Source organism: Oncorhynchus kisutch, linkage group LG17, assembly GCF_002021735.2.
Source record: "Oncorhynchus kisutch isolate 150728-3 linkage group LG17, Okis_V2, whole genome shotgun sequence".
In the NCBI taxonomy this organism is placed as follows: Eukaryota; Metazoa; Chordata; class Actinopteri; order Salmoniformes; family Salmonidae; genus Oncorhynchus; species Oncorhynchus kisutch.
In genome coordinates this window covers 69,699,099-69,724,199 of record NC_034190.2, presented here as the reverse complement: position 1 = coordinate 69,724,199, position 25,101 = coordinate 69,699,099, and the positions used below count along the sequence as shown (strand labels likewise).

The 25,101-nt window shown below is 40.5% G+C and overlaps 1 protein-coding gene across 1 annotated transcript; it reads right to left on the bottom strand.

Moving 5' to 3' along the window:
- Nucleotides 1-11,552: 11,552 nt before the first annotated feature.
- On the bottom strand, nucleotides 11,553-20,679 carry LOC109908686 (solute carrier family 26 member 9-like). The gene is made up of 18 exons (XM_031793325.1): nucleotides 20,018-20,679; nucleotides 19,631-19,770; nucleotides 18,500-18,610; nucleotides 18,160-18,335; nucleotides 17,561-17,725; nucleotides 17,304-17,456; nucleotides 16,909-16,991; nucleotides 16,644-16,791; nucleotides 15,974-16,087; nucleotides 15,511-15,588; nucleotides 14,931-15,026; nucleotides 14,696-14,802; nucleotides 14,512-14,581; nucleotides 14,321-14,413; nucleotides 14,098-14,229; nucleotides 12,618-12,869; nucleotides 12,278-12,332; nucleotides 11,553-11,755 (listed from the first exon to the last, which is right to left on the bottom strand). The coding sequence occupies exons 1-18, from the start codon at nucleotides 20,140-20,142 to the stop codon at nucleotides 11,553-11,555; spliced, it is 2,301 nt and encodes a 766-aa protein (XP_031649185.1). The 5' UTR covers nucleotides 20,143-20,679.
- Between the last annotated feature and the right edge of the window lie 4,422 nt (nucleotides 20,680-25,101).

Sequence of the window (25,101 nt, the reverse complement as noted above, 5' to 3'; positions counted from 1 at the left end):
ACTGCAAAAGTGGTTACATTTAGAGATAGTGACACACACCATAAACTCAAAAAGTGCAGAATAATGCCTGGCTGGAGGGGGATTGGGCCACAAAGTCATGTAACCCAACATTGCAAGCTCTGATATTGCTAAAATGTGGAATACAAGTAGTCAGTTGTCTTCCCTACATACACAAACAAACAGCATTAGGATATCTTAATGCATCTCTGAAATATAGACCTGTAAACACAGAGATACAAAAGGCGTAAATATCGACTATGTATATTTATGATGAATATGAACTTGACTTTTTTATAGCTTTCCAAGTCAAATGTGTTCTTATTCAGTGTCGTATAGTCCTGCCTGACAAAAATGTATGCAAGTGGGCTTGGACATCGAAATGACCGTTTTTGGGGTCCAAGGTACCTTGAAGGATTTTGTATCTTTTTAGACCATATGCTAGCAATTTAGTCAGGGGGGCACCACAGATTATCTTTGGGGTCACCCTGGATTTTGCCACATATCCAACATGGCATCCAAAATCCAATATGGCTGCCATACTACTATTGGATGGAGTTGAAATCACAAGTTCAGTAAATATGTGTATGTAGATGAAAGGCATTTCTTCAGAATGGTATACAACACTCATGGCCATAAAGATTGTTTTGGTGTGAATAAATTTTATTCCGAATCCAATATTGCCAACATAATTACACTCAAACATATTTTCCTGCAAATAAATTGCCATGGTTTATTTAGTATTGTGTTATTCTGTCTTCTAAAGGGTTTCATATGGCTCTTCTTATAACTAGGACTATGAGTGGCACTGACATACCTCTGTTGTGTTTGAATAGCTGAAGCCAACTAGCTTTTCAATGTGTGTTCTTGTTTTGCAAGACACAAGCACATAGTAGCGTCACCAAGTTACAGGAAAGCAACCTGTAATACAACAGTCAGCCACTCTAGTAGTGTATGTGTGCAGCTCTAACATCTCCCCTCTTTTCCCCACTGAAACTAAAGCTGTGATCGCATTGGCAGTTTGAAGTGACTCAAATCCCATTGATTTGCATATCCGGTTCAAGTCTGTTCTTTTCCCTGCAGTCTGAAAAGCCAAAAAGCACATGGAATCAGATATTTCAAGCCACATTTCAAACCACCTTCCTAGGTGGTTTGAAGTCAAAGACAAATCTGATTCCTGGCCATGTGACTTGTGTCTGAACAGTCAAATTTGATTTATTTGCACTCAAATGGTTAGTCTGTTATTCGGTATATCTTGTTGCTTGCTGTCTACTCTGTCGACAGTTTGACAAGAACATGTGGTAGATAACTAGCTTGGCAATTGTTTACAAACAAATGAGTGAATGTTCTAGAAAGCTAAACAGCTACCTAGCTAGCTAGTTGACTGCTGTAGATAGTCAAAAAGGACTTGTTTTGAAAGTTGGATAATATTTCCTTTGAGGCTTTAAAAGTGTTCTCACCCTATGATTTTGAACGTTCAAAGTAACCGGGAAACTTCGATTGCAGGCATTGATGTCACCTTAACTTGCTATACTGAACAAAAATATAAACGCAACATGCAACAATTTCGAGATTTTACTGAGTTACAGTTCACATGATGAAATTAGTCAATTGCAATAAATTCATTAGGCCCTAATCTATGGATTTCACATGACTGGGCAGTGGGGCAGCCATGGGTGGGACTGGAAGGGCGTAGACCCACCCACTTGGGAGCCAGGCCCAGCAAATCAGAAGTAATTTTTCCCCACAAAGGTTTCAACAGCTGTCCTGGTGGCTGGTCTCAGACGATCCCGCCGGTGAGGAAGCTGGATGATGAGGTCCTGGGCTGGCGTGGTTACATGTTGTCTGCAGTTTGGTGGACATTCCTCCAGTCAGCATGCCAATTGCAAGCTCCCTCAACTTTAGACATCTGTGGCATTGTGTTATGTGACAAAACTGCACATTTTAGAGTTGCCTTTTATTGTCCCCAACACAAGGTGCACCGGTGTAATGATAATGCTGTTTAATCAGCTTCTTGATATGCCACACCTGTCAGGTGGATGGATTATATTGGCAAAGGAGAAATGCTCACTAACAGGGAAGTGAACAAATTTGCGCACAAAATTTGAGAGAAATCAGATTTTTGTGCATCTGGAACATTTCGGGGATCTTTTATTTCAGCTCATGAAACATGGGATCAACACTGCATTTATATTTTTGTTCAGTATACATAACTTGTGAGTGATAGGAAGCACAAGCACCACCACCAATCAGCCTACACCACTGCACACACCCGTTGTCACTATGACAACTAACGTAGCTTTGTCAGCAAATTACTATTGTCCGAACACACACAAATCTGATCTGGTCACTTGTAACTTGCTGTTTGGACAGTCATTAGTCCAAAACGGATTTGAAAAACCAAACCGATTTTGGCATTTAAGGACTGCAGTGTGAACAAGGTTTAAGTGTGCAAGGTTGATTCAAATTCTTTGAGGTGACCAAGACATGAGCGTGTCGTAACAGGGTGAGGAGACAAAGTAGCCAGTAGTGGTTGTAGTTCTGGTACCTGACCAGGTTGCACAGCTAACTGGTCATTCTAGGCAAGCTGCAGCGACAAGGGCTGTATCCTTCCTGTATGACTGGTAGGGTATTCAGGGCTGTGTGGTGATCAGTTTCCATTTCTACAATAGTTGGGTGCAGGCACTGGGCAGATGCAGCTTGCATGCCAACTAGACCCATTGACTAAATGGAATGTTATCTCAGCCTGAATGAAGCTGGGGATACTCCAGTAGTGGAATGGTTGGTTGTCTGGCTGTGAAGGATAATCTGTGAAAGGCTGTCACAAACAGACCTGCCCTTAGATCTTTCCAACGCCTGATTGACCTGTGATTGGAGTTTTTTAGGTCACAACCTAAAAAGTCCTTTAGGTCACAACTTACATATTTCATTATATTATTTTGGACGTCGGGTAGGATGATTATTCGGCTGATATTTACAGTGGGTAGTTGTCTGTGATTATGGTCTGACAGAATCTGTGAGGGTGACCACAGTTTACCTAGAGTTTACTTAGCGTGTAGGTCATAGACTACGACTATGAAGTGTCCGTTTTGAGGGACATAGCACAGCTCCACACACATATACATTTGAAGATGATCCCTGGACTTTGATGGCAGGAAAAGGGGGTTGTAGAGGTGGTGGATCTGATAAACATGGTGCACAAAGAACACTATCTCCCAGTCAATCCCCAGCCACCATACACGATATCACAGAGCATATTTGTTTAAGTTTGACCATCCTTGTTTTAAAGGGATGTTGGGCTTACTGAACAGTTTCCCAGACCAATGCACGAGTCACATCAGCATGAGAGTTCATTCTTTAAATGCAAGTCCAGTTCAGGTGTCACATGGGCCAGCCAGCCATGGGGTGGTAGCAAAATAGGTACATATGAGGGCATTGCACAACAGCACTTATCAATGACAGTTCTGAGATTCAGGTGAGGTGTGTTGGTTCAATGTGGTGAACACCTGCTGTATAAGCTTGTCATCATAGGTGGTTGCATCCTCCTCATAAACCATAATGTCACCAAGTCAACATGTACAGCAACTCCAGGGAAGACTGGGAGATTGACATTGATATGCACAATTTCTATTACATGTTAAGGCCCAAGTTCATGGCATTTCTTGTCAATGAGTGTCAGGTTGAATTGGTTCATTGTAGTGAAAACCTGCCTTATGGGCTTATCATCATGTGTGGTTGCATCCACCCCATACACCACCTATGGCAACTCCAGGACAGCCAGGATGGTGGCAGTTCAACCCAAACAGCCTAAGAGTGCAACGGAACATCCCAATGCACATCACGAATGCAGTGAGCAAGCGAAAGGTCATGTTAGATTTCAGGCAGCCGTATTGGACTAGCAATGAATCAAAGCTTACATCTAAATAATGAGGTGACTTAAGAGCCCAGTCCTGGAGGCACAAGTTATACCACAGTTGGTATACCGCAAGTTGTAGAGCTAGGGAGAGGGTGTACAGGGTTCTCTTTCCTTTCATTGATCCTCAAAGAGGCTAGTGACTTGGAATACTTTGTTGCCATGCCAAGCAGTCTGCTGCCTTTTATATATCCAGACAATGGTGTTTGAGTGTCATTATGGAAGGCCTACTGGATACCCAACTTAATTGAATTAAATGAAAAATGGTATTGAGTACAGGTCATAAGTACAGTACACAAATCTGAAAGACGTCTCTAATTTGAAACATGTGTATACAGGTGATTAAACCACCATTTATTGGTATTGTGGCAGCCATATTGGATTTTGGACGCCATAATGGATTTGGAGTCAAATCTAGGTGGGCCCCCCTAACAAATTTGCAAGAGGCTGAAAATATCAAATCTACAGAGAAATTACCGTTTTCACTCTCAGCTCACTTGTTTTCCTTAAAGACGATTAGATTACAATAGCCACAACATCCTAAATCATGTGTAACTGGATGTATTTTTGTCAGGCAGAACCATACAGCACTGAATGAGAGCACATTTGACTTGGAAAGTTGCCTATTAATCAGCTACCAAAAAGTTAAGCTTACATTCATCCTAAATATATAGTTGATATTTCCACCTATTGTACCTCTGTGTTTACAGGTCTATATTTCACTTGCAATAATGGGTTACATGAGCTAATATGCCCCCCGTGTTGATTAACCACTTGATTTTGTGCATACAATTTTTTAAATATGATTCAAACATGTTTCAGCAGGCTATCTGAAATATAACTAAATGGTGTGATAAAATATTTATATTTACTAATGCTGGCAGGAGTAAGTAAGCTCATGTTAAGAACTCTACATTGTGATCATTTGTTCAGAGAAAAACTGACATTCCACAGGTAGCCTGAGGCTGCATTTAGACAGGCAGCCCAATTCTGATATTTTTCCCACTAGTCACATCAGATCTTTTCACATCAGATCTTTTTCAGAGCTGATCTGATTGGTCAAAAGACCAATTAGTAAAAAAGAAAATCTGAATTTGGCTGCCTGTCTAAACGTAGCCTATTTAGCCTACATACCGACAGTATTGCTGCCTGTAAGCCAGTTAAGACAACTGTTCTCCTGTGTTTCTCTACACCAGCGAATGAATAAAACATTTCTGAAGGTTTCACTTCAAATTAAGAAAATAATAACTACATATTCAGCTCAAGAAGAAAATTGGCCTAATAGGCTAATCACAACACTGTCTGACCTCTTCTTCAAACCGTCGCACAGGTCATGACGCTAGCATCTTATCCAATCAAATTCCTTTGGCCTGTAATCCATTTTTGTAGTTCTCTAATAAACAGATGTATTTTTCACAGTTGTGAACTCAGGTAACATGACTTGGACTAGAGTCCTATGACTTGGACTAGGGTCACAAATTTGATGACTTGAGACTCAACTTGGACTTGGAGCCTAAAGACTTGCGACTCGCCTTTGACTTGAGACTGGTGACTTGAAATTATCTGGCAAGGTTTTGTAACGTTTTGTCAATCATTTTGTGGCACAAAGCCTGTGGATTACTCTCCATGCAGCAAGAGACAGTAACCGCAACAAAAAAGCATGCAAGAGTGAAACACGTACTCTGCCCTCTGATTGGACCATTAAACTCTCAATCAACACAGGTCTGGTGAGCTCCAAGCAAAAGTGACATAAGCGGTCTTTTAGTGTGCCCACTAGTTAGTCAAGCCAGCTATCTAAACTTGTAGTAATCATGGCCGAATACTGACCGTGCACAAAGGGCACGTGCCCTGACCTCTACGGGGCCACCATTGATTTTGTTAGTCACTCTCACTCAGATACCATTTACATTGCATAACTCAAAATGTAAAGATTTGGAGGAAATTTGCTTTAAAACTGCAAAAAAAGATCTCCACCCATTGGTAAATTTGTTGGAATTGTAGTAGATTAGCTGTAAAACTTTTCTCTCTGGACCATGGAAAATGTAGTAGTTATTTTGTTATAACCAAATGTCACATCAGGCTAGAGCATCAGGCTCAGGCTAAGGCTAGAGCATCAGGCTCAGGCTAAGGCTAGAGCATCAGGCTCAGGCTAAGGCTAGAGCATCAGGCTCAGGCTAAGGCTAGAGCATCCGGCTCAGGCTCAGGCTAAGGCTAGAGCATCCGGCTCAGGCTAAGGCTAGAGCATCCGGCTCAGGCTAAGGCTAGAGCATCAGGCTCAGGCTAAGGCTAGAGCCCTGTTTTCTGTACAGCTATTGGATCGGGGGCAGCAACAAATGTCAAATTGTAGGGAGAGAGGATCCACATTTTTGGGGTGATCAATAATATTAACTGTTTACTTTGCAAGCTCAACAGCAATTCGTTATCAAGCAATGGAAATCTATATTCCATCTTATAATAATTGCTAGCGTTTCATCATTCCATCCCCATAACCTCGGGGGCGGCAGGGTAGCCTAGTGGTTAGAGCATTGGACTAGTAACCGAAAGGTTGCAAGACCAAATCCCCGAGCTGACATGGTAAAAATCTGTTGTTCTGCTTCTGAACAAGGCAGTTAACCCACTGTTCCCAGGCCGTCATTGAAAATAAGACTTTGTTCTTAACTGACTTGCCTAGTTAAATAAAGATATAAAAAATCATACCCCTGAACATCAACTCAGTACTGGTACCCTTAGCTCTTAAACACTTCTCCGTATGTAGGGTTTTCAGATGTTACATTTGCCCACATTTAGCTCCATGTGAACTACAATTCCGACGATGTGTTTTAACGTTTGTAAACATCAATAATCATCGCATTCAAACCAATTTTCTAATTATAGGTTGATATGCCCCGTATCTTTTATACCAGCGAGAAAGAATATTTCAAATAAAAAATATACACTTACTGTATACTTACTTGTTTTGCACAGATCCACAAGCTGTGTGTGCTTCCAGTTGATGAACTACACTTCCTCCCCACACACAGGTGTTCAGAGCACACTAGATAGCTAAGTGGTTGCCTCGGTCTTCCGTAAACAAGCGATGTAACATGGCGATATGGCCGTGTGGGAAGACTAACCCTAAACGTATAAAGGTGTGTCGTAATTGAACGTTTTTTATTATTATTATTTCTTCCTGATATGAAAGTTCATTATGTTTCCAAATATGTACCGTAAGTGATGCGTGTTAATGTTAAGACTAGTGTTGGGGCTCTTATCAAAACTCCCCCGGCTATCAATGGAGTATGGCACCTGTATAGCCACGCTATCATTACCCATTGTATATTTATTATTACTTTATTTATTTTTAAATATATATATCCATATACAGTACATACACGTACATACACATATGCATACATACATACATACATACATACATACATACATACATACATACATACATACATACATACATACATACATACATACATACATACATACCTATATAGACATACATACTTTTTTAGAATATACCTTTATTATTCCCCCCAAATCCTACCACCCTTCCCCCAATTGGAGTAAACTAATAAACAATAACACTTAGGCTTCTACCTTCAGTTTATACATCTTATACACATTTATTCTATAATTTATCTTATACACAATCTATTTTACAATAGTTATATTTTGTTTGTTTATAGTCCTTCCTTTATTTCTGATGTCCATCCAGTTTGACTCGTATTTGTAACTGTAACATTTCTGAATGTACTTTTATTATTACATGTTACTATTGTTCTATTATTTCTGTATTTTCTTTCTCTCTGCATTGTCGGGAAGGGCCCACAAGTAAGCATTTCACTGTTAGTCTATGCCTGTTGTTCACTGTTAGTCTATGCCTGTTGTTCACTGTTAGTCTATGCCTGTTGTTCACTGTTAGTCTATGCCTGTTGTTCACTGTTAGTCTATGCCTGTTGTTCACTGTTAGTCTATGCCTGTTGTTCACTGTTAGTCTATGCCTGTTGTTCACTGTTAGTCTATGCCTGTTGTTCACTGTTAGTCTATGCCTGTTGTTCACTGTTAGTCTACGCCTGTTGTTCACTGTTAGTCTATGCCTGTTGTTCACTGTTAGTCTACGCCTGTTGTTCACTGTTAGTCTACGCCTGTTGTTCACTGTTAGTCTACGCCTGTTGTTCACTGTTAGTCTACGCCTGTTGTTCACTGTTAGTCTATGCCTGTTGTTCACTGTTAGTCTATGCCTGTTGTTCACTGTTAGTCTATGCCTGTTGTTCACTGTTAGTCTATGCCTGTTGTTCACTGTTAGTCTATGCCTGTTGTTCACTGTTAGTCTACGCCTGTTGTTCACTGTTAGTCTATGCCTGTTGTTCACTGTTAGTCTATGCCTGTTGTTCACTGTTAGTCTACGCCTGTTGTTCACTGTTAGTCTATGCCTGTTGTTCACTGTTAGTCTATGCCTGTTGTTCACTGTTAGTCTACGCCTGTTGTTCACTGTTAGTCTATGCCTGTTGTTCACTGTTAGTCTATGCCTGTTGTTCACTGTTAGTCTATGCCTGTTGTTCACTGTTAGTCTATGCCTGTTGTTCACTGTTAGTCTACGCCTGTTGTTCACTGTTAGTCTACGCCTGTTGTTCACTGTTAGTCTACGCATGTTGTTCACTGTTAGTCTACGCCTGTTGTTCACTGTTAGTCTATGCCTGTTGTTCACTGTTAGTCTACGCATGTTGTTCACTGTTAGTCTACGCATGTTGTTCACTGTTAGTCTATGCCTGTTGTTCACTGTTAGTCTACGCCTGTTGTTCACTGTTAGTCTACGCCTGTTGTTCACTGTTAGTCTACGCCTGTTGTTCACTGTTAGTCTACGCCTGTTGTTCACTGTTAGTCTACGCCTGTTGTTCACTGTTAGTCTACGCCTGTTGTTCACTGTTAGTCTATGCCTGTTGTTCACTGTTAGTCTATGCCTGTTGTTCACTGTTAGTCTATGCCTGTTGTTCACTGTTAGTCTACGCCTGTTGTTCACTGTTAGTCTACGCCTGTTGTTCACTGTTAGTCTACGCCTGTTGTTCACTGTTAGTCTACGCCTGTTGTTGTCTTACCCTCTGAGTAGGGCCGATGTTTATTGTGAACATGAACGTTCACAAGACTCATGAGGTAGAAGTTCTGTTTATTTAATTCAATGTATGGTTCCTCTGTTCATATTTCCCGGAGTATGCCGTAGTTCCATGTGTCTGTGCCTGTCATTCTTGTTGTGAGTAATAGGAGAGCGCGCCTCAGTGTGCATAGAAATAGGCTACAAGGCTTGAGGGCCCCACTTTGGATTCCTTGAATAAGAGAAAATTATTGTTAGTATTAATGGTGAGGAAATATCATAAATAATCATTACGTCTGATTAAGACGAATGTACCAATGTAACAATTTATGTGGAAATGGCCTTTTACATTGTAGAACCAGTTTTTATTAGTTATAATTGCCAATTGGGTTTGCATGGTCCTGGGAGGGGCCAAGTGCTAATTAGTCCATGTTTGAGCTTCGATTTCTATTTAGTTTCTCAAGGGGAGGCTGTACATCTTGCCCTCTACCTGTGTCCATTCAGATAGGACAGGTAAATTCTGATACAGTATTTGTTTTGAGCTATTGTCTGTGTATTTTTGGTCAATCTACTTGTATATTTTGTATGATATGGCACGTTTTTTATTTTTTACTTGACTTGAGAATTGACTTGAAAACTTGTGACTCTACTCGACTTGAATTGCTCTTAGAATGCACGACTTGGACTTGACTCGGGGCTAGACCTTTCTAGTTGGCACTCGACTTGAGACTTGGACCTTGTGACTTGAGACTTGCTGGTGACTCGAATAATAGTGACTTAGTCCCACCTCTGGTATTTTACACAAATAATAATAGGAAAGATGTGATAATGATGGTCCTCAAGGAGACCAGTTAATTAGTCACTACAGATCTTTTACAGTCTATCACGCTTATAATCATTATTTCGAGATCATCCAGAACAATATTTACAATACACAATCATTTATAATCAAAGATTCTGTAATGTGGAGGGTGCTGGTGGCAGGGAAGTCAGGTGCAGGAGAATGAACTTGGTAAAAACGGAGCTGTTTAATAAACATCAAAACCTCCGAAAACCAAATTATACAAAATAGCAAATAGAGGGTGAAAAACCGGTCGCACACCAGAATATACAATAAACACCTACATACAACAAACAATCTCCGACAAGGACATGAGGGGAAACAGAGGGTTAAATACACATGTAACATGTAATTGATGGGATTGGAACCAGGTGTGAAGGAAGACAAGACAAAACCAATGGAAAATGAAAAATGTATCAATGATGGCTAGAAGGTCGACAAGGAGAGGGACTGACTTCGGCGGAAGTCGTGACAGAATTGAAGAAATCAAAGAATTAAAGAAATCAAAGAAAAATGTTCAATGTTATGATCAACCTAAAGTTAACTTCAACATCTACCCATATCTATTACTCCTTTATCTTCATTCTTCATACATTCAGCAGTACAAATCCCATGTTCAAAACAGTTCCTGTGGAGAGAAAAGGATGAAACAAATACTATTGTGAATTACTGTGTTGGGTTGATAGGAAAATATTATCAGATGTGATCCATCTATTTTACAAGAAGTTGCTTCATCAAGATAGATTATACACAACAATGATAAATGGTTAATTTAGTCAGTGTACCTGCTCACGGTCCCTCTCCTCATCCTCCTGAAAATTGAGGACCAGCTCCTTCTTGTCTTGCTCTGTCTGCAACCCCATGCAACCCTATAGAGACACTTCAGTCATTCATAACTCCACACACACGGAAATTGTCGTTATCACATTTCCTCTAGCAATTTATTGGTTTTGAACTCAACTGCCGGCCTGCAACATGATCTGAACCAGTGATATAACCCCGGGCATTCTGGCTCTGGGTGTTTTGGGAGAGAAAAGAGGGGAGAAACAGACTAAATTGTATTTTTTATGACCTGCGTCGACATCAGGTATCAACGTGAAGTTCTGAGGTAAATGGTATAGCAGTGGTAACAAGCTCTCTGGCATTTTATTCTGTTAACCCTCACTGCCCCTGATATGTTCATGGAGGATCGGGACAGGGCTTTTGTAGGTTCTCTCATGCTTAGAGGAGAGATGGTGGGGGTAACGTCTTGATGTAGGCAGAACCAGGGGCTTATGTCCTGTCTGCTCTGCAGAGGAGGAGCCTGTGGGGATTCACCCCGGTATGCAGTGACTTTGAAGGGTGTTAGCCACGCTAAACGACCCACTGCAGGGGTCCACTGCTGACTCTAGCACTCTCTCGCTCTCCGAAATGTCTATCTATGTGAATGAAGTTTCATTATTACCTCAGAGGCAGCTAAAATAACAAAAAACAATATCATTGCCATTTTGTTATATGTTTGTTCTGTTTACCCTCACTGCCTCCGATATGTTCATGGAGGATTGGAAAACAGTAATCATATATTATTTAAAATTGTATGTACAGTAAATGTCTGTAAACTATTTTAACTGGACCTGTCCCATAGATTAGATATCTATGAATTGTTATGTCCTTATCTTTGACCAAATTGCAGACAAGATGTTGTTCAGATGTAGTCGCTGTATCATTTACTTTCTCATTGCTCAATGAGGATTTGAGAAGTGATTCAAGGTCATAGTGATTAAGGTGTGGGAGTAGGTGCAACCTGCCTTTTCACAGCTTCCTGTGTTCCTCGACCTCTGCAGGGCACAGAGGATGGCGTCATGGACAGTTAGGAAGAGGTGACATCGGGGGACACTGCCCTCCTCAAACATCTCTCCCCCCTCCAGCTCCTCGTACACCTGTGCTGCAAACACACACCAGGAACTAACAAAGTAATACAAGGAGCAAAACAAGGAAGCTCAGGGACCTTGTATGTCCACTATGATACTATTTTATTTTGTATAAACAGACTCTTTAGTTAATGGACTGAATTTTTCACCCAATGTGATGGACCTCAAAGGACCTTAAACATTCCATTGCATCGGGAAGCTCAAGACATTGCATATATGATTCAACAGAGAAACAGGGAACCCTTTATCAATGACTGGTACATTGAATGCCAACCTGCACTATTCCCTTTGATTGATCACCTCTTTATCTCAATAGGAAAAAGTGAGAAGGAAATGTACAATTCTAGATCCTATTATGGTAATGCTGAGATGGGATTTTAACCGTTAACTGTATTCTCTTCCATCTTCTATGTGTCCTTAGTTTGTAGACAGTGACTCAGCTTTTGCTCCTGCAAATGAGATCCTGTTCCCATGACTACTATTAAAAGACACCTGGCTGTTTGATAGGTAACTGCGTCATGAAAACTAGATCTTACCTTGAACATTGGCCAAGTATAGCTTGATCCCCAACATCTCATAGCTTGAGTACATCTGTATGACAAGTACATAACAGCGCACATCAAGCCTCAACAAACTCTATGACAGCCGCCAGTGCATATCACTCTAAAAGTACAAATGCATCCTGCACTATCAGACTTGTTAAAAAAACAAAATAAATGTGGATACAGTGCTTATTGTCTATATACTATATCAGGGATGGGCAACTTTGATGGGGTTGGGGGCCACAAAAAATCTGAACTCGTCATGACCAAGTTGTCACGGGGAACCAAATAAAGGAAATAAAAGAAAAAAGAACCAAATGGCTAGCTGTCTGACCTTGGTGAGTACTTTGATTCCCATGAGGTCTATGAAGCAGACCCCTGACAGGTCCAGGATGAGTGTGTGGAAGGGGATGGGCTGAGAGTCCAGGATGACAGGGGAGGCACTGGGCTGGTCTGGGTCACGGGACTGCTCACCCAGCTCATTATCACTACAGTGGAAGTTGACACAGCTGGTGGGTGATGGTGGCGGGTAAGGATTGCCGTTACCAATGTCAAAGTCGTTCTGAAGCTCTAGCTGTGATAAGGTCTAGACGTGGGAGAAGGAGAGCCACAAAACAGTCAACTTAATCCAAGGGCAAAAATTACACTGGGATAAATCTCTAGCTTTGACATAATTTAATCTCAAATGTACAGTATGTTTCACATAACACCTTCAAAACCCAAAAGGCTTGGTCATACGGCCTATTTGTGGTCAGATCAGATGCCTTTGACCTGACCTGCGAAGCAGTGCCATAAAACAAGAGATTTTTGCGCATTCGCTTCTGCCACAGCGAACTTTCCTGCAGCGCTCTCTCACCGCAGCTACCCCAGCGGTGTCATGCAATTGCAAAAGCATCCGCGGGATATAGCTGTTCACTAATATATTATGTTAAACTCACAGAAAACACTGGGCTATTCCACATCGGTTCAATGTAATTTCATTGAAATTAAATGGGAAAAAACGTTGATTCAACCAGTGTGCTCGCAGTGAGAAGTCTTTACGAAGGTTATATCTATACTGGACAAAAATATAAACACAACATTGCAACAATTTTACTGAGTTACAGTTCATAAGGAAATCAGTCAATTGCAACAAATTCATTAGGTCCTAATCTATGGATTTCACATGACTGGGCAGGGCACACCCACTGGGGCGCAAGGTCCAGCCAATCAGAATTTGCTTTCCCCCACAAAAGGGCTTTAATAGTTTCATCAGCTGTCCGGGTGGCTGGTCTCAGACGATCCCGCAGGTGAAGAAGCCTGATATGAGGGTCTTGGGCTGATGTGGTTACACATGGTCTGCGGTTGTGAGGCCGGTTGGACATACTCCAAATTCTCTAAAATGATGTTGGAGGTGGCTTATGGTAGAGAAATTAACATTGAATTCTCTGGCAACAGCTCTGGTGGACATTCCTGCAGTCAGCATGCCAATTGCACACTACCTCAACACTTGAGACATCTGTGGCATTGTGTTGTGTGACAAAACTGTACATTTTAGAGTGGCCTGTGTAATGATCATGCCGTTTAATCCGTTTCTTGATATGCCACACTTGTCAGGTGGATGGATTATCTTGGCAAAGGAAAAATGCTTATTAACAGGGATGTTTTTTAAAAATCTGTACAAAATTGGAGTGAAATCATTTCTGGGATCCTTTATTTCAACTCATGAAACATGGGACCAAAACTTGACATGTTTAGTTCATATTTTTGTTCAGTATAGTTATATGTATCTACCCAAAATAAATACACTAAAGCCCTGACCTGTGACCTCTTACCTGAGATCTCATGGTTACCAGAGAGCTGGGCTTCCTCTTCTTGTTTTCCTTGTTTTGCCTGTCTAACTCCTCCTGCTGTTTCTTCAGAAGCTTCTTCCTAGCCAGGAGAAGTTTACCTGGGTCCAATCCAGTCTACGCACAAACACACAGCAGATGGTAAATGGTTCTAAACATAATTGATGGCAGAGAGAGAGATATGGCCTTCCTATAGTCATCAAGGTACCTTTTTGATGACCTTTCGTCGGAATATCTCTGTATTGGCAAAATAGAGAGGGGAGCAGTAGTTCATTATTTTCACCCCTTCTATACATTTCACCTATAGAAATAGAACCATATATTTACAGACATACAACATTGCTGTGAAAGAAGACATGAACGTAAATCCAAAGTTAATGGTGAACACAGTTTCACTACCTTGCTGTAGACCTTGGGATCTTTATATATATCTGTGTCCATGATCTGAGCCATCTCTGAACCATTTCGACTGTGGAGAACAAAATAAATGACATCTAATATATTTCTTAACAATTAAAAACATGAGCATATCAAATATACCAGTTTGTGACTTTTGTTACACAATCAACATTGTTTTACTTACAACTGGGTCTGAAAAATAACCACGAGGATGGAGAAGCTGACTCCAATGGCAACTCCATAAGGCAAACTCAGGAAGAAGGTGGCTAAAAAGGACACCACCCACACACACTGGACGAGATACGGGATCATTAGAGCAGTAGATTTGACAGTGTTTGAGTATCGACATCAGAGTTTACACTTAATCTGAGTTTTCTAGGCATGTCTTGGTCAGACAATGAGTAATGGATTTGACTCACACAGTCCAGTTTGCTCTTCTTCCAGAGGTAATATGGGTCAGAGAGTTGCAGCAGAGTGTTCTTCAGGTTGATCGCTATCAGGGCTCCCAGCACAGACTACAGGAATATTTGTATTTATTTATTTTACCTTTATTTAACTAGGCAAGTCAGTTATGAACAAATTCTTATTTTCAATGACGGCCTAGGAACAGTGGGTTAACTGCCTGTTCAGGGGCAGAACGACAGATTTGTACCTTGTCAGCTCGGGGGTTTGAACTTGCAACCTTCCGGTTACTAGGCCAACACTCTAACCACTAGGCTACCCTGTCGCCCCGGTGATCAACACTAAGTACATTTTTTACTTTTATGTTAATTCTACATCATAAACATGTTCTTATTTTGATTTTCAACCCTCAGTGTTACTGGGCATCAGTGATTCTAAACCAGGAGGTCTAGAACCCCTGAGGGGTCTAAGAGAGCTTTCAGGGGTTCCTCGATTTGAAAGTGCTTCAGTGGGCCCCCGGAAAAGAAATGGTTGAGAACACCTGCTGTACGTCACTGTTTCTATCTCTTTTGAATGCATCGAAACAAAGGTCCTCACCTTTGGTAGTGGTTTGAGTAAATGCCCCAAGGCCAGCATGGTGACCATGACCACCAGCATCACACACAGACTGGAAACCTGTGAAGAAGAAAGAATAGGATGGAGTCTTTATTGAGACAAGATGCCAATACTACTACATACTAACTGTTGTGTCCTGAACAGAGCTCTGATGTTATTGTTGTTTTGTGTTTTTTTGTGGCCCCCAGGAAGAGTAGCTGATGCTTCTGCAAAAGGGGCATTCTACCAACTAATAAAAATGTCAGTCAATCAACCACAAAGGGAATTAACAAGTTAATTAGTATTAAGTGAATTGTTAAACATAAAAGTAAGAGGTGTGTTCAATGAATTCTGTGTTGTCTTGTGCCATGCAACTTTTCTACATTGTCCTGCTTCAATGCTCCCTGTGTCTCAATGCTCCCTGTGTCTCAATGATCCCTGTGTCTCAATGCCCCCTGTGTCTGACCTGTGATGTTCCCCCAGCATTGTCTACTGCCAGGGTGACAGACAGAGCACAGCAGATCACATGGATCTTGAAGAAAGACCCCACGAAGTTACTGCAGCCCAAAGCCAACATTTCCTGCACAAGAACACACATCAGTGTTTATAGTACACTATGATGAGTAATGGAGATTATGGTCAGTTATAGTCAGAAAGCTTAGGCAGAAGGATTTGATGAGATTACAAACAAAAATATAATATGTTAATGACACACTCCTTTTCATTTTATTTATCACCTGATTTACTTAACAAAAGGCTTATAGGTGATCCAGGTATCCTCATGCCACAACAGGAAAAATAACATTAAACATTCAAATACTTTATTTTCCTTTTTTAAAATGTAACCTTTATTTAACCAGGTGGCCAGTTGAGAACACCTTTATTTAACCAGGTGGCCAGTTGAGAACACCTTTATTTAACCAGGTGGCCAGTTGAGAACACCTTTATTTAACCAGGTGGCCAGTTGAGAACAAGTTCTCATTTACAAGTGCAACCTGGCCAAGATAAAGCAAAGCAGTGCGACAAAAACAACAACACAGAGTTACACATGGGATAAACAAACATACAGTCAATAACACAATAACACAACGAACAGTCAATAACACCTTCCCCTCATGCTTGTCCCCTATTCGTACCTGATTGGGATCCACATCGTAGCCATGCTTTGCTGCCATTGTCCTGCCTATAGCCAGGTTGACCACATAGCCCACGATAGCCAGGGAGAAGGCTGAGCTCAACATCCCTTCCCACTGACTCACTGTTGGGAGGATCGGAGCAGGAAATCTAGAAGGAGAGGTTGAGATTACAGAACCTCCTTGTCAATGTGAGGATAGACTGTTAAACAGTCATAATAGCACACAATAACAGTACACTTTTCTGGTGATATTCTGTGTCCTTTACCCTAGGGGAATCTTCCCCACTATGTCGATGTGATACTTATCAGGCAGGTCCAGGGGGCCCGATATGGCTGTGGCCACCACCACCTGCGCAAAGGGAGGTTCTGGTTTAACCATTTATATAGTTCTTATAACTCCATAGCATAACCTCACATAGCATAGCATGATGTTATAACATGGCATAGCATAACCTAACATAGCATAGCATAACATAGCAAATCATAGCATAGCATAGGCTGGCATTACATGGCATAGCATAATATTGCATAGGATGTCATAGCATAATATAGTATAGGATGGCATAACAGCATATCATAGTATAGCCCAGGCTGGCATAACAAGGCATAGCATAATATAGCATAGAATAAGAGGAACAAATTAGAGTCCTCTATTACTCACAATGATGATCTCCATGGGGATGGGGAAGGGTAGCTTCTGGTGGTAGCGTGCACCCAGCTCCTTCACTGTTATAATAACCACACTGCTGATCAGAGCAAAGACCAGCGAGGCTATGTTGGTGTTAGGCAGGCCATAAACTATATCTTTAAGAGTCTGTGACAAAAAGGGACATTATGTGCATGGTTAGTGTAAGTAGCACTGTAGTTCTGCATGCAGATATGAAGAGCAAAGGTAACTTTTCATCAAATGAGGCTTACATTGATATTGGCTAGTGGTCCACTGTAGGAAGGCACTTTGATGCCAAAGATGTACTTTAGTACAGAGATCAGGATCTGCAGTCCAGCTGCTGTCATGAACCCTCTGACGAAGGACTCGGACAGGTAGATGGCCACAAAGCCAAACTGCATCAAGCCCAGGCCCATCTGCTCAGACAGATTTTGTGCAACAGTTAATTCATTCACATTTAAGGTACAGTTTGAGAGCTTAATACTTGCATTACCTCCCGATACAATGCCTAGGCTTTATAGCGTAGAACGTTGACACAGTTGTGGCACACAGAATCACCGGGGTTCAAACCGCAGGTTGACATTTATTGGGATGACTCATGTACCAGAGGCAGCTCTGCAGAGTGGTCACTAGCTGGCACAGCTACAAAGCCATAAAATCTGATCTAAACCTAGCTCTAACCTTAACCACACTGCTAACCCTAATGCCTAACCCAACTTTTCAGCTGGCCCATCTAGCCGAAATCAGTCAGTTATGCTTCCAGGGCAGGATTCTTGACAATAAATGTCAACCTGCGTTCTGTCACATATACTGTACAATGGTAAACTAGGCTTCTCTGTGGCTGCAGTACCTGTATGATAGCAGTAAGGCAGGCCAGCGTCCCAGAGATGCCCAGTCGAACCTCGTTCATCCTGTCCTCATCCATCACTGTGGCGTTAATGGTGGCATTGAAGTGGCTGAAGTCAGACTCAGGGGCCAGCTTCAGGCACTCCATGCCCACCATGATACTAAGCACAGCAAAGGTACCTGGACTCAGAGAACATTCCATTACACTTTAAGAAGATGAATCCTATGTCCTATGCATAAAAAACAACCCACCGAAGGACACTTCACTTCGTGACTATTCAAGCTTCAGCGTGTCTGGGACAATTACATCCTATAACATATGCTTTTGATTATGGTAAACTTACCTGGGACCATTTGGTGAGCAGTGCCCATTAAGAAGTAGGGGATGAGAGGAAAGAAGGAGGAGTGGAGGCCATTGACAGGAGGTAGATTAGCCAGCAGGGCAAAGGCCATGCCTGTAAAGAATCAAAAAATAATAATCAATTGAACAACCATAATCAAGGAAAATATTATTTCTGATAATTAACTGGAATATTAATGTTGAGACCTATTCATATTAATGTTGTTAAAAATGCAATGATTCACTTTGAAACTGTATTAGAAAATATTTATGTATAGAGATTTATCTTAAAGAGAGGCTGAACTCAAAAACCAACTTCTTGGGTTGAAAATGGCCTATGTGGTATCAATATTAGTCAAAAACATTTAGTCTAGTGCCAACATTGACTGTAGTGTAAATAGGATAATTTTGATCATATAGTCATTATTGTCCAAAACTGAGATTTGTTGGTGCGTTTGTTGGTGCGTTCAAGAAAACTGGGAACTCAAAAAAGGAAAAGATTTGGAAAAATCATGACGTCAGTAATCTTCAGATTGGAGAAGTCGGAGCTCTAGAATGATGGCAGAGTTTCCGACTTGGATGACCTTTCAAAATGATTTCTGTAACGCACTGAAGTCGGAGGTCAAATATTTCCTAGTTCTGAGTTGTCTTGAACCATCATACAACTGATGGTTGGGTTTTAATTTTAAGCCTGCCCACATGGGACTACTGCCTGGCACAGTCTAATCACGGCTGGCACTGCGAGGCAGTAATCAAATTATCAGGAGCACAGCTGCCCAGCGTGCTGCAGCTCATGCTATCCTATTGCTCACCAGAATCAACCTACAACCCGCCCATTCATTTACAGAATGACAAACTAACCATTGACACGCAGCGCCTCAGACTTGTTTGACAGCAATATATACAAGACATTGTCGCAAATGTTGAAAGAACGAGAGTTGTTATTTAGAAACGGTTTGGGGGTTTTTCCTACTCAAACATCCAACGATTGTCACAACTTGACAAAAGTCATCCACTCAAATGAGCCCAATGAGTACCGGAAAAACGAATGTGGAATTGGTAAGTTCAGTCCCTCTTTAATGTTAAAGGCACAGAACTTGAATGGAAGAACACCAGAGGGAGTAGAATGACAGACCTTGGGGAACCTGAATGGTACCTGCGCTGACCCCACTGATAACATCACAGAGGAGGTTCTCCTTCACCTTGTACTTGGGCAGCCAGCTTAGGATAGGCAGGTGTCTGAACAGCAGGGACTTGAGTCGAGACCCAGAGCACCTAAAGATATACATAAACATGCAGGTCTGGTTACAACAGTCTCCCTATGGCCTCATAACATGGCTCCTCTTCCTTTGGTATAGTACTAGCCCAAGAATCACATCACATATCTCTCGACAGGAACATAATGGTTTAAAATGTAAATGTCAACAAAAGTACTAAGGTTTTGTTGGATAAACTGTATTGACTCATGAAAGAGAGAAACATTTGCTGGCTTTTGATTGTTAGCAGAATGTAAATACTGTACCTGAAGCATTTCTTCACTTTCTGTCCTATGGGGAAGGTCCGTTTCTTCATGTCAAACTCCCTATCGAAGTCTGGGAGCGAGTAGGCCGGCCTGTTGATCACATAGGGTGGCCAGTCTTGTTGCATGGCTTCAGCCAATCAGAGGACAGTTAGACAGGTCAAATGATGCTATGATATGGTGTCATTAAATCTGCATTGAGGCCTTTGAATAAGAGATTATATTACATTGATAACATTGCATGACAACATTACTCAAAGGCTAGCCTGGTCGCAGATCTGTTTCTGCTCTTGCCAACTCAATTACTGTTATTGTCAAGCCAAACAACATACAGTAGCTTTAGAATGACAATTCCACAAGGAGTTGGTAAGAGAGGTGAAACAAACTGGTACTCTGGCTACTCAAAGGACACTCACACAGCAATAACTTGTTTCAGGTGGCTTACTTGTTGGCATCCATAAACTAAGGTCTATAAATCTTGTAAAAGTCCAAGTAATTAGAATACATTGGAGGTAGTGGGTAACCTGAAGATGAATCAAATTACTAACACTGAAAATAGTAGTCATTTGCATGTATGGTTGAATTAAGCACAGTTATTTCCTGAGTGTAAACCTCTGCTGTTCTGCTGGGTTCCTAATCTAACCAATCACACAAACTACAGGCATATGGTGTCAAACATTAGCCCTTCTCAACTTACAATGACTATATTAAAACTGAAATAATACTGTACCTGTTCACTGGGAGAATGAGTGGCATCATTGACATTTCAAAATTAAACAAAAAAGCATTTTTCCATAACGCAAGTAAATAAATAGAGATAAAGAACATAAAATATTTTGAGATGTGAATGCTCACATTTCATGAGTCTCAGAGGTCACAGGGAGAAACAATCACGTGTACCAGAGTCGGAATTGTTTTTTTTCAGAGAGTTTATAAGACAAAAGACCAACAGCAACTGTCTTACTCTTGGAGATGAGATGCCCTACATCATGCTAACCATTTTTCCAAACTCTGAAACAACCTAATTTATTTAAACAGAGAAAAACAATTTAAAAACAAAGCTAATATAATGTACTGTACCTTACAGCTGGAATGAACTATGATGTGACGGTAAACCAGTTTATTGGTTTTATACTGGAGCTTTGTTGACACCTTCTCCATGGGAGGAGCCATACATGGCAAACCATGGCTTACATGTAGCTTAGCTTTAGAGGGAAAGTCATGGGCATTACGTTTGTTAAGGAATAGTTCATTTGTGGAAGTATGATTTGAATAGGGCAATACAAACTGCAATTCACGATCTGTCTGAATAATAAGACACAGCATAATCACATCAACATTTATTCAAATAAAATGCATATCTGAAATACATTTTGTGAATAAAAACTCATACCAAACAAAGCAAACACATTCCTTATTTCAAATATTCCCCTCCCTCTCACCAAAAGTCTAACTCGCTTTCACTCAAACAAAAACACACACCATTCACACATCTGAATACATTTCGGTGACAATTTCTTTGACTATATATACATTGAGTATTCATTACACATCTATAATCACTTCATGAACATGTTATAACAAGTCCCAACTGCATTATTAAAGGTAAATGAAATATAAAATATAGACAGTACTAATCAAAAGTTTGGACACACCTACTCATTCAAAGTTTTTTCTTTGTGTTTACTATTTTCTACATTCTATAATAATAGTGAATATCAAAACTAGGAAATAACACATATGGAATCATGTAGAAACCATAGCACAAATGAAAATATATGTTATATTTGAGATTCTTCAAAGCAGCCACCCTCCGCCTTGATGACAGCTTTGCACACTCTTGGCATTCTCTCAACCAACTTCATTAGGTAGTCACCTGGAATGCATTTCAATTAACAAGAGTGCCATTTTAAAAGTTAATTCCTGGAATTTATTTTCTTCTTAATGCGTTTGAGCCAATCAGTTGTGTTTTGTTAAGGTAAGGGTGGTATACAGAAGATAGCCCTATTTGGTAAAGACCAAGTCCAAATTATGGCATGAACAGCTCAAATGAGCAATGAAAAATGACAGTCCATCTTTACTTTAAGATATGAAGGTCAGTCAATCCGGAAAATTTCAAGTGCAGTCGCAAATGTTCCCTCTGATGCAGAGGATAAGTTCATTAGAGTTACCAGCCTCAGAAATTGCAGCCCAAATAAATGCTTCACAGAGTTCAAGTAACAGACATCTAAGCATCAACTGTTCAAAAGAGACTGTGAATCAGGCCTTCGTGGTTGAATTGCTGCAAAGAAACCACTACTAAAGGACACCAATAAGAAGAAGAGACTTGCTTGTGCCAAGAAACATGATCAATGGACATTAGACCGGTGGAAATCTTTCCTTGGGTCTGATGAGTCCCATTTTGAGATGTTTGGTTCCAACTCCATGTTTTTGTGAGACGCAGAGTAGGTGAACGGATGATCTCCGCATGTGTGGTTCCCACTGTGAAGCATGGAGGTGGAGGTGTGATGGGGTTTTTCTGGTGAAACTGTCTGTGATTTATTTAGAATTCAAGGCATACTTAACCAGCATGACTACCACAGCATTCTGCAGTGATACCCCATCCTATCATTTGTTTTTCAACAGGACAATGATCCAAAACACACCTCCAGGCTGTGTAAGGGCTATTTGATCAAGGAGAGTGGAGTGCTGCATCAGATGACCTTGCCTCCACAATCACCCGACCTCACCCCAATTGAGATGGTGAAGGAAACGCAGTCAACAAGTGCTAAGCATATGTGGGAACTCCTTCACGACTGTTGGAAAAGCATTCCAGGTGAAGCTGGTTGAGAGAATGCCAAGAGTGTGCAAAGCTGTCATCAAGGCAAAGAGTGGCTACTTCAAAGAATCTAAAATCTAAAATATATTTTGGTTTGTTTAACACTTTTTTGGTTACTACATGATTCCACATGTGTTATTTCATAGTTTTGATGTCTTCGCTATTATTCTATAATGTAGAAAATAGTAAATATAAAGAAAAACCCTTGAATGAGTAGGTATGTCCAAACTTTTGACTGATACTGCATATATATTTCTCATATATTTTCCTTTATTATTATTTTCCCCTAACCCTCCCCTCCCTCCCCTAATTGGAGTAAACTAATGGACAACTGTTAGGCTTGTATTTCCAGCTTATACATACTATATACATTTTACATACACAGTACAGTTTACAATGGTGATCTTTTGTTTGTTTTTTGTCTCATCATTCAGCTCCACTCAACCCGTCCAATCTTTCTCTGAACACCAAGTTTTGACTTGTATTTGCCAACTGTGCTGTGATGTTTCACAAAAGTTCTGAACCTTTCTATTCTCACTGCCATACCATCTAACACCAACATTATAGGTCTGTTGGGCTACGAATCAATATAATTTTCAAAACATAGTTTGGTCCATTGGCATATTCACTAACACTGGTATGGGAGAAGCTCACTTTTGAGAACAGTATAATGATGAGAGTGCACTGTATTTGTAATGATGCCTCTATTAAAGGTAAATATGAGCTCTTGCATAGAATGACATGAATGAGCTACAGATCTGCTATGACTATATTTCAATAACCTTTAAAAATGCAGTTGGGACCTGTTATAACGCTAATGAAGTGATTATAGATGTGTAATGAATGCGTTATACATAGTCAAAGTAGCTCTGTAGCATACAGGTAAATACATTAGATCTTTAATATGCTTAAACAAAGCAACGTGAATATAAGACAACATATGGAGATAGAAACGTAGCGAAAAGGTAGCCCCGTCAGTTCATCAGGAGTTCCATACACCAGTGTATTAGTTTGCATCATATCCATCCTCAGCCTATATTAAAAGTGATCTTTAAAAACAGATGGCAGCGGAATTGAATCAATAACATAATGTAAAATGCATCAAACATGTATTGGTGTGTTGTTTCCTAAAAGAGAATAATACATGTTAAAAAGCATATGACAATACATTATCCAGACAGATAGCAATGACTGGGCAAATAATCCTGCTCCCCCAAGTGGCGAAAGGAGAAACAGTAGAGAAATCACATAAACAACAGTGACACAGCATTTCTTCTATGGGTGTATTTGTACATCATTAGATGCGACATTGCATCAATACATTTCAATCTGGAGCTTAAAATACAGTACTTAAAAATGGTGGCCTTTTGGAAAGCTTCAACCCAAACCCTCAGAGACCTTCCACAGACTAGATGTTCCCGTCATGATCAACTAATTAAGCCACTGTAAAAATAGGCTTGAGTAAATCTTTCCTTAGAAATCACAAGCCTCTGCTGTCTACCATTACAGATAAGCAGTAGCCTAGTTCCCCTCAAAATGAGTTTTCCCAAGTGACTATGGCTACTCACTCCAATAAAATGGCTGAGCTGTTACTGTATTTATTTATTTATTTTTATTTTACCTTTATTTAACCAGGTAGGCAAGTTGAGAACACCTTTATTTAACCAGGTAGGCAAGTTGAGAACACCTTTATTTAACCAGGTAGGCTAGTTGAGAACACCTTTATTTAACCAGGTAGGCAAGTTGAGAACAAGTTCTCATTTACAATTGCGACCTGGCCAAGATAAAGCAAAGCAGTTCGACAGATACAACGACACAGAGTTACACATGGAGTAAAACAAACATACAGTCAATAATACAGTATAAACAAGTCTATATACAATGTGAGCAAATGAGGTGAGAAGGGAGGTAAAGGCAAAAAAGGCCATGGTGGCAAATTAAATACAATATAGCAAGTAAAACACTGGAATGGTAGTTTTGCAATGGAAGAATGTGCAAGGTAGAAATAAAAATAATGGGGTGCAAAGGAGCAAAATAAATAAATTAATTACTGTAAATACAGTTGGGAAAGAGGTAGTTGTTTGGGCTAAATTATAGGTGGGCTATGTACAGGTGCAGTAATCTGTGAGCTGCTCTGACAGTTGGTGCTTAAAGCTAGTGAGGGAGATAAGTGTTTCCAGTTTCAGAGATTTTTTTAGTTCGTTCCAGTCATTGGCAGCAGAGAACTGGAAGGAGAGGCGGCCAAAGAAAGAATTGGTTTTGGGGGTGA